The 14,717-nt window shown below is 37.6% G+C and overlaps 1 protein-coding gene across 1 annotated transcript in view; it reads left to right on the top strand.

The window, feature by feature from the left end:
• The window catches only part of RARS2 (arginyl-tRNA synthetase 2, mitochondrial), a 64,042-nt gene that overhangs the window by 45,900 nt on the left and 3,425 nt on the right, over nucleotides 1–14,717 (top strand). Inside the window, exons 9-16 of the mRNA XM_007076916.2 lie at nucleotides 6,219–6,377; nucleotides 7,398–7,504; nucleotides 8,634–8,729; nucleotides 11,516–11,576; nucleotides 12,847–12,923; nucleotides 13,398–13,522; nucleotides 14,105–14,172; nucleotides 14,258–14,367. Of these exons, the coding sequence (XP_007076978.1) occupies nucleotides 6,219–6,377; nucleotides 7,398–7,504; nucleotides 8,634–8,729; nucleotides 11,516–11,576; nucleotides 12,847–12,923; nucleotides 13,398–13,522; nucleotides 14,105–14,172; nucleotides 14,258–14,367 (803 nt within the window). The remainder of the gene's footprint in view (nucleotides 1–6,218; nucleotides 6,378–7,397; nucleotides 7,505–8,633; nucleotides 8,730–11,515; nucleotides 11,577–12,846; nucleotides 12,924–13,397; nucleotides 13,523–14,104; nucleotides 14,173–14,257; nucleotides 14,368–14,717) is intronic.

Below are 14,717 nucleotides of genomic sequence, written 5' to 3'. Positions count from 1 at the left end.
CAGGGGAGGGGCAGAAAGAGCAAGAGAGAGAGAGAGAGAGAGAAAGAATCCCAAGCAGTCCGCACACTGCAGCGCAGAGCCTGATGCGGAGCCTGAACCCACCAACCGTGAGATCGTGACCTAAGCTGAAATCAAGCACCTAAGTCAGGTGCTTACCCGACTCAGCCACCCAGGCGCCCCTACTTTTACCTATTTTAGTGATAGTTTTTAAAAGTAATTTCAGGGTTTCTCCTAGGTTTAAACTACTTGAATGGACCTTGAGAACATCTAACACTGTTTTAGGAATGTATAACCAGCATTTTTTTTTTTTTTTTTGGCTACAGGTTTTAGAACTTGACTCATTGCATATTGCTTATTAATATCAATTTTTAAATTTTTTTTAATGCTTATTTAATGTTGAGAGAGAGAGAGACAGAGCATGAGCAGGGGAAGGGCAGAGAGAGAGAGGGAGACACAGAATCTGAAGCAGGCTCCAGGCTCCAAGCTATTGGCACAGAGCCCGACGCGGAGCCCAAACCCATGAACTGCGAGATCATGACCTAAGCCGAAGTTGGCCGCCTAACCGACTGAGCCACCCAGGCGCCCCTAATATGAATTTTGATTACCATAGAAATGCCTCTGAAACATGAGCAGCCTTTCCTAAGAGATAAATATTATGACAATAATGTATCCATTAGCCCTGTACCCTAACAGTGGCATTTATAAAGGGAACATGATATATTAACATATTAAGTTCATAATAGCCCCAAAAGTATTTATTATTTTTCCCTTACCCTTTCTAAAATGCTTTTAGGTAATTACAGTGATGGGCATTTAATAAAAAAAGACCTGGAAAGTTAGAGGATAATGTATTAGTAGGAAATAGTATATTAGAGGTTTGACCCTGAGTTTCCCTATATTAATAACAAAAAAAAGTAGAAAATAGGGCAAGAGCAAAGCACCAAATTAATGAATGATACTATTTACTTGCTCTCATTTTTTTTAATGTGGAAGAAGTATCTATTCCTCAAGAGACCATGGGGCTTCTTTTTTTCATTGTTGGTTTTTTTTTCTTGTTTGTTTGTTTTGACTTTAGAGTCTCCAAAAAAGATTTCTTCAACTTAAAAAAGTAATTCAAGTTAAATCAATTCTAGACATAATGGCATATTTGTGCACTTAGAAATGTTTATTTTATAAAGACTTGAATTCAAGAGTTCTTTATTGGTTAGATCACATTACTATTTTCAGAGAAAGTGACTATTATGGTTAATGTGAATTTTACTCATTAGAATACTCATTAGAATTACATGGAAGAAATAACTCTTAAATTGTAAGCCTAATTAAATCTGAACCCAGTCATATTTTTGAGAGTGGTAAGAGTCATCTCTAGTCATTGTTAAGGGTTTCTCGTCTTCCAAATCACAAAGTCCTCCACATTCTTATGTACATCTCAGGATGGGCATGGAGGCCTCTTCTTAGCTTTAATCCACATTGGTCTTGACTGATGTGCCCAGTATCCCAGCCTACGTAAATTCCCTGGAGGCACACAGCTCTGCTTGTATGACAAACATAGGAGATCCTAGCTGTGGCCCAGTTCCATAGGTCTAGATATCAGCCTCCCTGTGTGGGGACACCACAAACCATTTCCCTCAGAGGGCCTGTTGCCACCCCAGAGGCTGCCCAGCTTTTGCTATTCCTGGGAATGTTTCTCCATCCCCATTCCCTCCTCAATCTAGACAATTGTCCTTTCCTCTCTCCTGGCAGCTTTTCTGTTTTACCATACTCTTGACCATCTTCCCCAAAGCCACTAGCCTTTCTTCCCAACGCCTACTCTTCTGGGGGTCACTACAGTGCCTCATTTTCCTCTGAGTGTTCTTAGAACAAGGATGGGAATACTAAGCAAGACCAGAGTACATATTAATAGCTCAGTGATTATCCCTCCCACCCCATCAAAATGAGCAAAAAACTTTTTCAGCATGAGAAATGTATATCACCATGTGTCTAATATATATAAGAAGTGAATCTTTATCACCCTTGAATAAAGGTATATCATGGACATTATTATTAACAAAGACCAAAAATAGGCGATTCTAAATACTGAAAGAAGATGAATAGATGAAAAAATGCTATTTATATGCTGCTAATGATATACTAATGAGAAACTTGAAAATTACTAAGTTTTTATTTTATTATTAACTGATATATTGATCTTTTAAATTATAATTGTATTGTTTGAGTTTCTTTAATATTACATTTAACATTAGAAATCTATCTCAGGGCACCTGGGTGGCTCAGTAGGTTAAGCATCAGACTTTGGCTCGGGTCATGATCTCATGGTTTGTGGGTTTGAGCCCCGCGTTGGGCTCTGTGCTGACCGCTCAAAGTCTGGAACCCGCTTCAGATTCTGTGTCTCCTTCTCTTTCTGCCCATCGCCTGCTCATGCTCTGTCTTCTCAAAAATAAATAAACCTTAAAAAAAAAAAAACAAAAGAAATCTATCTCAACCAGCAGTTCTGTAAGGAATTTCTGATCAAGACATGAAACAACATTAAAAATTACCTTCTTTGTTTGAGTTGTAATCATGAATTCATCACATGTTTTTTCTAAAAAAATTATAACAAAATTAAATGCATTTTAAGATAGAAGACAAATTGTATAGTTAAAAGGGTCTTTAGTGTCTAAGTTATGCTGACCGTTCTTAGTAGTTATTCTCTGTTTTAAGACAGAAGTAACCAGGGTTGGGGTTAGAGCCCTGTAAGCAAAGAATTAAACTGTGTCTATGTTGCCAGTGGTATTCTAGAATCAAATTTAAGAGAGTAAGAGAGCATTATATACTTTTATTTTTCGTACTTATTTCTTTACATTGGGACAGATCATCTTGAGCTGACTATAATTTTCTGAATCAGTTAAATTAGAAATAAAATATCCTATGCTTCTTTGGGAATATTAGCATCTAGAAATAGTGAAAAGGTTAATATTCCTTTAAGGAAGTCTTAAATGTTTAGTTTATTTCCTAATGGAAATATACCTCACTTTCGTATTTTGGTAACTAAAAGAAAAATTATTTCCATTCTCAAGAACATCCTAAGCCACATTCTTATTACCAAATCAAAGTTGAAAACTTCCTTTTTATTCCTTTTGTGTCTAGATCTAACCTCAAAAGGAGGCTGTCTTCAAAATGCATACTTTCTAAACATAAAAAGTTTGTGGTGACTAAATTAAAAATTGTCTGTAATTTCAGAAGTACATAGTATTAAAGTTATTTTGTGAAGGAAAATGCATTTCTTTTCTAAAACAGTGATGAATGTTAATAATTACAGTTCTCTCTTGTTCATTTACAGGCAGATTAAGTGCTAATTAAGGCTCTTCTATTGTTCTGTTTGATAGTGTCAGTTGATTTTCAGTAATGTTTGGTTTATAATTACAAATTGCTGAAATGCCAAGATTCTTCAAGTGTTAGGGTTTGGTTTTGTTTATTTTGCTTTAATTATTTCTATTTTAAATTTTAAGAAAGGGAAAAGATTCTGGTAAAGTTTTTTCTAAAAATATTCTTACCAGTTTCACATGCATATTAGATTTTTTAAATTTTGTCTATTTGAGTTCAGAGTCCTAGATTTAAAAAAAATTTTTTTTTGAAAATAAGAATATTTTGTATATGTTTGGTTATAAATTATATGTGAATGTGCACGTAGTGTGTGTGTATGAGAGAGATATTTTCAGTCACAATCATAGAAATATGTATGCCTCAGTTACTATAGGCTGGACAACAGTTTAATTGTCCATGGATATGTCATTCAAAAGTCAAGAAGTTTGGGGCACCTGGCTGGCTCAGTTGGTTAAGCATCATCCAACTTTGGCTCAGGTCATGATCTCACGGTTCATGGGTTTGAGGCCCATGTCAGGTTCTGTGCTGACAACTCAGAACCTGGAGCCTGCTTTGGATTGTGTCCTCCTCTCTCTCTGCTCTTCCCCAGCTCACACTCTGTTTTTCTCTCTCTCTCAAAATAAATAAACACTTAAAAAAAGTCAAAAAGTCTGCAGTTTACTATCTCACCGTGACTCTGTTTTCCTACACCTTACCAAAATTTTCTTTCTCTGTTTCTGACTTATTCTGGACTTATTTCATAGGAGCACATGGAAATTAATATTTTATGGTATGTGTGTTCAATCTCCCCAAGACCACCGCCAAGTTTAATAACACATTAGGAGGACTCACAGGACTCCATGTGTAATTGTGCTAACAGCTATGATTTACTATAGCAAAAGGTTGCAAAACAAAATCAAAGGGAAAGGAATATGCAGTGAAGCCTGTTAGAAACCAGGGCCGAGCTTCCAAGAGTCTTTTCCTGGTGGAGTCACACAGGATATACTTAGTTCTCCTGCAACAAACTGGGACAACATGCGTGAAATGTTGTCTACCAGGGAAGCTTATTAGATGCTCCATGCCCAAAGTTTCTATTGGAGTTTGATCATGTAGGCACCCTCTGCTTAGCATGTACTAAAATGCCAAACTCCCAGAAGGAAAGCAAGTAGTTAGCATAAACCATATTGTTTTCATAGTTTAAGCACAGTGAGCTACTCTTATCAGTTAGGCTGGTGGGAACATTTCCCAAATCTGAAGTACCCACATGGCCAGCCAAGTTCCCAGATGCCAGCCAAGGGGTAAGCTTGCAAACCGGACATTTTAAGAATAGCACCTCAGGCCTGCTATATTAATTCTTTTCTGTGCAATGTGCGTTAAAAAGGAAAAAGAAATTAGGTAGTTTTAACCTCTCTTTGGAATATTTGTTCATTACATTCTGCCATTCCAGTAGTTAACAGAAGCCATCTATGAAAGGTGAGATGTTTTTACCTTGATAGATGTTTAATGCCCTGTCCCTTTTGTTGGTAGATCTAGTGGGTCTAAGCCACATTCCAGTTGTCCCAGTGTGTACTCCAGCAATAAAACTACTTTATCTGCCACTGATATTTTGATGATATTACTGTAATAGATACCTCCTATTTCTTTGGTAATTTGCCAATTTTTACTACTTTTATGCTACTTTAATAGGTTTCTGAAAGAAATACGAGGAGAGTAAATGTATCATCCATGTTTCATCCTGGAAGTGAGTTACAACTTGGAAGTAAAATCTTTATATTCTATATGGGTAACTTCAGTACTACTTGAGGTGCAGAGTTGATATTTTTATTCTCATTTATTAACCTTGCATTTTGAAGACCAGAAAATTATTAAACTGTGATCACAGGATCATAGAAATGGGAGGCCATCCAATAAGCCATCCAATTCCACTCCTGTCATTGGGTGGGGGCAGAAGTAAACCAGCCAAGACAGGTGGTGCAAAAACATTCCAGAAGTGAGTGGTCTGCACAGTTCTCAGGAGCCCAGGTTCGAGTGTAAGTAAACTAACTGTCCAGAGGTCTTCCTAGATAAGCTATGTTATGGGTCTTTTGCAGGTTTAGAGAACTATTTTAAAAGTCTTTCTAACTGCTGAATCATCCTTTGGCCTTTTCTTAGCCAGATTGAACCATTCTACCTCCTTTGACCTTTTCTCAGAAAAGTTGCGGCCATAATAATTTGTCCTTTTATTAAAAAAAAGAGGGAATGCTAGCTTAATCCAACCCAGGCACTCTTTTTATTTTTTTTTAATTTTTTAATGTTTGTTTATTTTTGAGAGAGAGTCAGTATGAGCAGGGAAGGGGCAGGGAGAGAGGGAGACACACAATCCGAAGAAGGCTCCAGGCCCCGAGCTATCAGCACAGAGCCCAAAGTGGGGCTCAAACTCACAAACTTGGGAGATCATGACCTGAGCCGAAGTTGGACGCTCAACCAACTGAGCCACCCAGGCACCCCCTAACCCAGGCACTCTTAACCCAAGAGTCTGTGAACTTGGAAGGGAGGGGGAAATTACACATTTTATTTTCCCTAACCTCTATCAGAAATTTAGTATTTTCTTCCTTTACTACATCACAACCTTAAAAAATGATTGGATAACTTTCAGTGTAATTATTTCCTTTATGAGCATATGTGTTTTACTTTATGCATTTAGAAACATTTTGAGAAGGGATTCATAGGGTGCACTAAGGGCCCATGGCAAAAAAAAAAAAGAAAAGAAAAAAAAGATTACACTCTCATGAGGGCAGTTGGCTAACATTTAAATGAAAGTTCTCAGGATTGTGTTTTGTTCCATTGAAGGTAACAGTGACTAATGTACTTCATTTAATATACTGTTATGCTTTTAGGTTTATGTACAAGTTAATAAAGAAGCAGCAGATAATAAAAATGTAGCAAAATCAGCGCATGAGTTCTTTCAGCGATTAGAACTGGGTGACATGCAAGCACTTGAACTGTGGCAGAAATTTCGAGACCTGAGCATAGAAGAATACGTGCGGATTTACAAGGTGCCCACCTACTCTCCTGTGATGGGGTGCTCTTGACTGGGACTACTGAGGAATGAAGTTGCTTCCTCAGCTCATGTTTTAAGATTAGATTTGTCATTCCATTGACAATTAGGACCCACATATTATTATTTGTGCTGAAAGTTGGAGCTTTGAAACAATCCTGTGAAATTCACAAACCAAATATCAGGTGGCACTCTAGTACTCTGTGTCAGTCTGGCTTCTCTTTTCTGTCTTCTGTTCATTCCTTCATTTTATCTTAATCGTTTTTTTCCCCTTTCACTTCTGTAAGGCCTGTGTGTGATGCATATAAATTTGTTCATTTAATAAACATTTTAGGGGGTGGGAGAAATACAACAGTGAGTAAAGGAAATAGAAGTACTTCTGTCTGGACTTCACATGCCAGCATGGAGATGGAGAGCAAATTAAAGACAATGGGGATTAAACAAGGACTTACACAGTCTGTTAGGTGGTGATGATGCTGTGGAGAACAATGAAGCAGGGGAGGGGAGACGGAGTCTGCGAGTACGTGGAATGAAGAGAGTTTCATTAAAGAAACCCATGTGGCTGGAGTAGGGAAGCAGGATGAAGAGCTGCAGGAGAGGAGGTGGAAGAGGTTGTAGGATGGGGCATGAGGTAGGACATTCTCCAGAGCTGCCCAACCTTGCTTCTTGCTGTGATGGAGATGTTCCATGATGTGCTGCCCAGCAGCATAGCCATTAGCCACCGGTGGCTATCCAGCACTTGAAGCATGAGGAGTGTTCCTGAGAAAGTCAAGTTTTTTATTTTATGTAATTTGAATAGCTGTGTGGGCCCAGTAACTACCGTATCAGCACAGTACTATTGTGAGGACTTGCCTGGTGTGGGAAGAGGTAGAAAGTTTGGTAGAGCAGAGGAGTGACTTCATCTAATTCTTACTTTCCCAATCTGGGTGACAAGACTGTAGAACATCCTGTTTTGTCTTAGGATAAGATAATAGGACATTTAAGTAACTTCCTTTCTTTTGTTTCTGAATCCTTTTAGCGTCTAGGAGTACACTTTGATGAATATTCAGGAGAATCATTTTATCGTGAAAAATCTCAAGAAGTCTTAAAATTGCTGGACAGTAAAGGACTCCTGCAGAAAACAATGTATGGTCAGGTTACTGTTCTTTAGTAAAGTTATTTCTTTGGGAAAAAATGATATTGATATAGTCTCTCAGTAAGAACAACAGAATGTGGTGTGCAGCCTTCCTGGCATTTTTTTTGTAGTGCTTTTTGCTGTTCGAAGTACTTTTCCACATATGGTCTTCTTGCTGCCATGACAAAATCCTGGTCAAGTTGGAAGAAAAGTTGTTAATCTGCTTTTTACGTGTGAAGAAACTGAAGCACGGAAAGTACAAGTGACTGGTCTAATGTCAGACAAGTTGATGTAACTGGAAAAAGGAAATAAAACTTACATCTTACTTAGCCCTGCCTTTTTAAAAAACCACATCCTGTTCAAAATGGATTTAAGGCATATTATGTAAATAGGTATAATACAAGCTTTTGAAAGAGTAAAATGAGGAAATCAGGAAGCGAGGGCAGAAAAAAAATAATACAGAATCAGGGATGATAATGGTATATCATCTAACACACTGCCTTACGGTAGATTTCTAATTTAGCTTTGAGCTTCCTGTCAGCCAGACAAACAGTACCAGTCATAGGAGCCCAGGCATCTGCAATACAGAAGCAAACCAGTTGCTTAGAAGCACCAGTTGTCATAGTACCAAAGAGCTTCTCTTGTCATCTTTATGAGGAAGACATGCAGAACATCAGTAATGTCCATAAGGCAGATTTTTGCATCTCCATCTACAGATTCTAATTTTTGACAAGGCAGGAAAGACAGTAACAAAATTCCATGGTTTATTATTCAAGGGTGTTTTCTGGCATGTTAAAAATTAGCCCAATATTAAATGCTATAATTTGAATTAGAAGAATATGATGTTTCACAGTTAAACAGCTGAAATCTCATGTTTCAACTGGATATGCTAAAGACTTTCTAAGTACCTTATCCAGAGCTACAGAGTTTAAAAAGATAGGACAACTAAATATTAATTATAGCATACCCATTCTTAATAATTCATGGTCCCATTCCTTGTTTTTCTTCATTTGGTTATACTGCTTATTGCTACGTAAGGAATAAAAAATAGCTTCCAGTTTGCCAAAGATAATGTTACAGATATTATACTTTTAAAGGGTCTTACTCTATTTCTTAAGAGTTACCTGTTTGCATTTCTAGAAAAGGAACAGCTATAGTGAATCTTTCTGGAATTGGTGACCCCTCCTCAATTTGTACTGTAATGCGAAGCGATGGGACTTCTCTCTACGCAACCAGGTTTGTATGTAACGGTGGGGGGGGGGGTGTCAGCATCAGAATGTATGTGACTTCATGTGCTTTGTTGTAGGATCAGTGCTAAAACAGTCATTTTATCCTCAAAGCTGTTACCAAATCCTAGTTTCTAAATCTCTTGTTCTCATCACTTCAAGATGTATTTATTGGGCGTCTATCTATTGCCAGTTATAGTTCCTGGAAAGGTATAACATCATCAGAAAAGTGACTGAAAAAGATTATTTACAGTTAGTTAAACATCATAGGATTTCCACAGCCAATAAATACATTGTTCAACAAACTGAAAACTGAGGTACCTCAACTATAAATATTTTCCTGTTGTACATTGGCAGGAAGTATATACTAGAAGGTGGTCATATTGGCTCAGTGGCATCCTCTGTAAAGATTCATCTACCATGCACATGAGTAGCAGTCCTCATGTAAAACAGGGTAAGGGAGAAGTAGGCCATGTTGCCTTTTTTTTTCCCCCTTCCAACTGTCTGCATGACTGACTCCTGTGGAAAGGAACAGTCTAGTCTCTGTTAATCAGTAAGAACTGGAACTTACATCTTATCAAGCACATTTATATCTGGGACAAAGCCAATAGGAAGGAGAAGATAGGACCATAAAAAAGACACACAAGCAAACATGGCCATACTGAAACACTTTTGGCAAAAGGCTCTAGTGTCTTCCAGGCTAGAGTTTTATATTGGATCATAAACCCACTTTTATAGTATAATTAAAGTATTGATATTTATTGTTGTTGTTAACTACCATCATTTGTTCCAAACAGCTTTAAACAACCATCTGATTCTCTTACTCTCTGTTAGAAAATTGATCTCTTTACTTTCTATTACTTATTGGCATTTCCCTTTATCATTTCCATGTAATTATAGTTAGGAGGTGAGAAGAACCTGTGTATCTAAGAGGTACATTTCTTTTTCTAGATTAAAAACAATAATAGAAAAAATATTTTGTGCCGGCCAATAATTGCTGGACAGATTAAATAAAGAAACCTTGAGCAGGGGCGCCTGGGTGGCTCAGTCGGTTAAGCGCCCAACTTCAGCTCAGATTATGATCTCACGGTTTGTGGGTTTGAGCCCCGCGTCAGGCTCTGTGCTGACAGCTCAGGGCCAGGAGCCTGCTTCAGATTCTATGACTCCCTTTCTCTCTGCCCCTCCCTGATTTGCACTCTGTTTCTCTCTCAAAAATAAATAAAACATTTTAAAAAAAAGTGTCCGCCCAGAATAGAGGTTCCATGTCATTTTAGTGGTCCTGATTTGGTTATTTTTCTTGGGCTGTCATTCATTAGGTCTAGATTTTTCTGTATATTTACCTTAATACCTATATGTTTCTCTTTGAGACAGTAATTGTGTTTTTTGCCATTTGCCAAAATGTTTAGTGTTTCACCTTGCTCGAACTTTGTTTCTGCCCTTTCAGTGGGTTCTTATAGAATACATCAATACATGTGGATGTGAATTAGAAGAGTAGTTATAACAGACAGAAGTGCGGGAGAATACTAGCAAGAGCACAGGGTGAGGCTGGGGACCTTCTTTGGGCTGGGTCCCTACTTTGAAATGAGAGGCCTGAACTAAATGATCTGGCATTCTTCCTGCTTTCAAATTCAGGTTTCACAAACTCAGCCTAGAGCTTTTCTTTATATTCTTCTCTTTTATTATTTCATTGGATCAAAAGGCTTCTCTTTGTTTTGTCCTTGGGTCAAACCAAAAATATAGTGGGGGTATATATTTGTGACTTCATCTGGGGGATAATCTTCTATACTCGTGTTTCACAACCTTTGTTTTTTTGTTTTTGTTTTTCCATTATAATCCCTCTCAGGAGCCTTTTTAGCCTGTTTTTCCTGCTTGCCCACCTCAGGAAATGTTTAATATCACAGATCTCCTGTGCATCTGTATGTGTTGTGTGCACATATGTGCTTTATACATAAAAAGAATAAGATTCTGTTGTCCCTCAGGAGCCAGTTTTTGCCTCCGTTGTGAATGCATGCTCTATGTTCTATTAGGATTAGGAGATGGGCAGTAATGATGTTTTGATGCTTTCCATCATTTCAAAAGATCTAGGACCTTTTAAAATCTTCCCAGTGTCATATATTGTTAACCAAAAATAGCTTTGATTTTCAATTTCAATATTTTCATAATTTTGACTTGAAATTTCACTGTTAATGCTTTGGTTTTCATTATTTCATACTAGATGCAAACTGAGTTTTTTATACTTAGAGAAAGGAGAGTTGAGTTTTTGTCAAAGGACTTTCTGGTCTTGTACAGTGTTTTAGAAGGTATTGCTTATCACTGATTCAAAACTTTTGAAAGTCCTTGTAATAGGAGAGTAGCTAAAAGATATCTGTTAAATTACCACATCACCTGTGTTTTAAATATGTTCTTTAAGAAGGTATACTGCCGAAAAGTGACACTCAGGTGATTGTTCCCAGTACAGGCTTGATGAACAAATCATAAAACATTTACCTACAGACACTTTGCCTGGAGCTGCTTTAGTACTACTGCTTTTCCCAGAGCTTATATTTACTTATTTTGTTGTTTTTTTTTAATCTTTCCACAGTACTTTTATTATTGTTGCTTTTCCCAAAGCTATTTTTGTTATTATTACTTTATATGAAAGTATGGTACTGGGATTATATAATCATAAGCAGTATACCCTAGACTGTGGAGTAATAGGAGTTCTTAATTAGAAAAGCCTCATTACTATTAAATACGTAAAGCAAATTTTTTCCCAGATCTGCCTAGTAACTCTTAATTTATGGCCATATTTTTCAGAGATCTTGCAGCTGCTATAGATCGAATGGACAAGTATAATTTTGATACAATGATTTATGTGGTAAGTAATCACAATAAAGAACAAAAGATTATGATCTTTACCTCATGAAAACTGCAAAGAAAGAAGTTAATTGCCATGTTGAAAAACTATGGAAAAATAATCTTGTCAAAATATAGAAGAAATTCAATGTTAGGTTTATTTAAAAAAAATTGTTTTATGTTTATTCATTTTTAAGAGACAGAGACAGAGCACAAGCAGGGGTGGGGCAGAGAGAGAGGGGGACACAGAATCTGAAGCTTGCTCTAGGCTCTGAGCTGTCAGCACAGAGCCTGACGCAGGACTCCAACTCAACGAACCGCGAGATCATCGTAAAAAAAAAAAAAAAATACCCAATTCAGGAAAATAGTTATGTGAAATGAGTATGTGCAGGTTACCATAATGTACTTTTTTAAAAATAACTATTTTAATAATTTAAGACAAGTTTTAAAATAGTACAGTTTCCATGGACCCTTCACCCAGCCTTCCCCAAAGAAAATATCTTAATATAATCATAGTATTTTATCTATACCAGGAAACTGACATGGTAAAGACCTTAGTTAAAACATGTACTTGCATGTGGGCCTAAATATATTGGGGGAGGGGAGAGATCACATAACCATCACAACATTCAGAATAAAGAACTGTTCCATCATGAAGCAAACTCCATCTTGGCAACCACTTAATAACCCCCCCCTTCCCCCTAACCCTAACCCCTGGCAATCATTGCTCTGTTCTCTATCACTACAGTTTTGTCACTTTGAAAAGGTTATATAAGTGGAATCACAGTAGGTAACGTTTTGAGATTGGCTTTTTTCACTCAGCAATAATGAATGCCCTTGAGATCCACCCAAGCTGTTGTGTGCATCCAATAGTTTGTTCCTCTTATTGCTGAGGGTTATTCTGGTCTTTTCTTCCCTTTCCTTCCTCTCCATGTGCAACCTCCCTTTCCCCTAAGAAAAAAAAGTTGCCATTATATACCTTATTAGAGCTTAGCTTTGTCCTTCTTGGAGATAAAGGTTATGATAGCTGAAAGAGAAGGAATTTAAATAGAATATTCAAGAGATTAAAGTTCATATTTCCTTCTGACTCGTGGAGTGCTACAGCTCTTATTATCTTGTAGAACACTCAGCTTAGACGTTCTTCTACTGGCATCCTCTCTGTGTGCTTATTTAAAATACATCAATTGACAATGACTCTGGTCTGTCAAAACTCAAATATTTTGATTTATGTCCAACCTGTTTTTGTAGGTTAACTTATCACTGTTGTTTTAAATACTTTTTTTCCCCCCAAGACAGATAAAGGGCAAAAAAAGCATTTCCAGCAAGTGTTCCAAATGCTGCAGATCATGGGATATGACTGGGCAGAAAGGTAATGTCAGCATAGTTCTTAACTGCCTGCTTAGGATCATTAAAGGTTTGTTAGGTCAGCCAAGTCCCAAAATATACCAGGTTGTTGAAAATTGTTATTCAAACTTCATTTCTTTGTTGCAACATATTGGTGTAAGAAAAGCAGATTTGTTTTTTACATTAATGTCCTTATTTCTAACTTACAAACATTTAATATATGTGTCTTTAGTAGACATCTGTTCTCAGTGGCTTGATGTCCAAAATTCGTAATCCCTCCTTTTATTTCACAAAGGCAACTAGTAATTTAATCACATGCTAGTGATTATCTGTACAATGAAGCTGTGTGTTTAACATCTTTTGTGGCATATAACAAATCACATCACATTTTAATTTGTTAATTTTGAAAAGCCCCTCCGTGAGAGTTAAAGTTCAGACTACTCTCTGAAAGGGTATTGTTACACACTTTGATCATCAGTTCTTTTCTCCTTCATTTCAGGTGCCAGCACGTGCCCTTTGGAGTGGTGCAGGGAATGAAGACTCGAAGAGGAGAGGTTACCTTTCTGGAAGATGTTCTAAATGAGATTCGATCAAGGATGCTACAGAACATGGCTTCTATTAAGAGTGAATTCACTTTATTGTTACAGTCACAACTTACATGCCACTTTTATGTTCTACGGACTTCTGTGCAGTGTGATTTGTTACGACTGTCCCTCTCTTAATTTTCATTAACCTTGTCAAAAATAGCTTGCACTAATTAGAGGTGCCAGAGGTTTTAGACTTGCTGCTTGGTGTCATTCAGTTCAGTAATCTGCACTGATACAACACTAGGCCTCTTTCATGGATAGCTTCAGCATTGTCATTCCACTGTTGGAGTGCTTATGTGAAATTCCTATGTATGTAATAGGAAACAGGTCACAAGTCCTGGTGGCTTTGTTTAGCCTTGGAAAAGTAAGTACCAGCTTTATCTAATGTCTCACAAGGGATATTCATGAGAAAAACGAATTCATGTTTCTTTCCCTTTAATGTAGGCAGGGGAACATCTTTATCTAGGGTCAATTAGCCCAAATTAGGGAAGTAAACTGCCCACTCTGAACCTGTTTGTTCTTGCTGGCAGCGTATGTTTTTGGCAGATTCTATCTCCTTCAATCCCTGATTCTGAATGGTTTCATGTAGGTTAAAGATAGCTGCCTTTGTCTGTTTCAGCTACCAAAGAAGTGGAGAACCCACAGGAGACTGCAGAGAGGGTCGGGCTTGCAGCACTCATTATTCAGGTCTGGTAAGACTGCATCCTGTGAGACCCTTTTGTTTGGTACTAGAACAAATCCCAGCACTAAAGGTTTACTCTTGTCATTTTAGGACTTCAAAGGTGTGCTCTTGTCTGACTATCAGTTCAGCTGGGATCGTATTTTCCAGAGCCGTGGGGACACAGGCGTCTTCCTGCAGTACACGCATGCTCGCCTCCACAGGTGAGGGGAGTCTGCAGGGATGCATGAGCCGCTCTGTCCTTCCCAGGGTGAGGCTTGGTTGATGTGCTCCTAAGATCAAAGTCATATTTGCTGGGCTTCTCAGACATCTGTTCAAAACTAGTTAGAATTACAGTGGACCACCTGTTAGGTTTGGGTTTTTTTTTTGGGGGGGGGGTTAAAATATTTATTGAACACCTATATAAGAAGTGCTTTTGTATGTTACCTTATTCTGTACTCAGAATAACCCTGCCAAAGAATATACTCCCTTTTTCTGAGGGAAGTAACAGATTTAGGAAAGATTAAAGCATCATGATAAACTTCAATTAGGTGTCCTTGGATGACTTGTTTAA

This window comes from Panthera tigris, chromosome B2 (genome assembly GCF_018350195.1).
Source record: "Panthera tigris isolate Pti1 chromosome B2, P.tigris_Pti1_mat1.1, whole genome shotgun sequence".
Lineage (NCBI taxonomy): Eukaryota > Metazoa > Chordata > Mammalia > Carnivora > Felidae > Panthera > Panthera tigris.
This window is presented reverse-complemented; position numbering and strand designations above follow the sequence as displayed.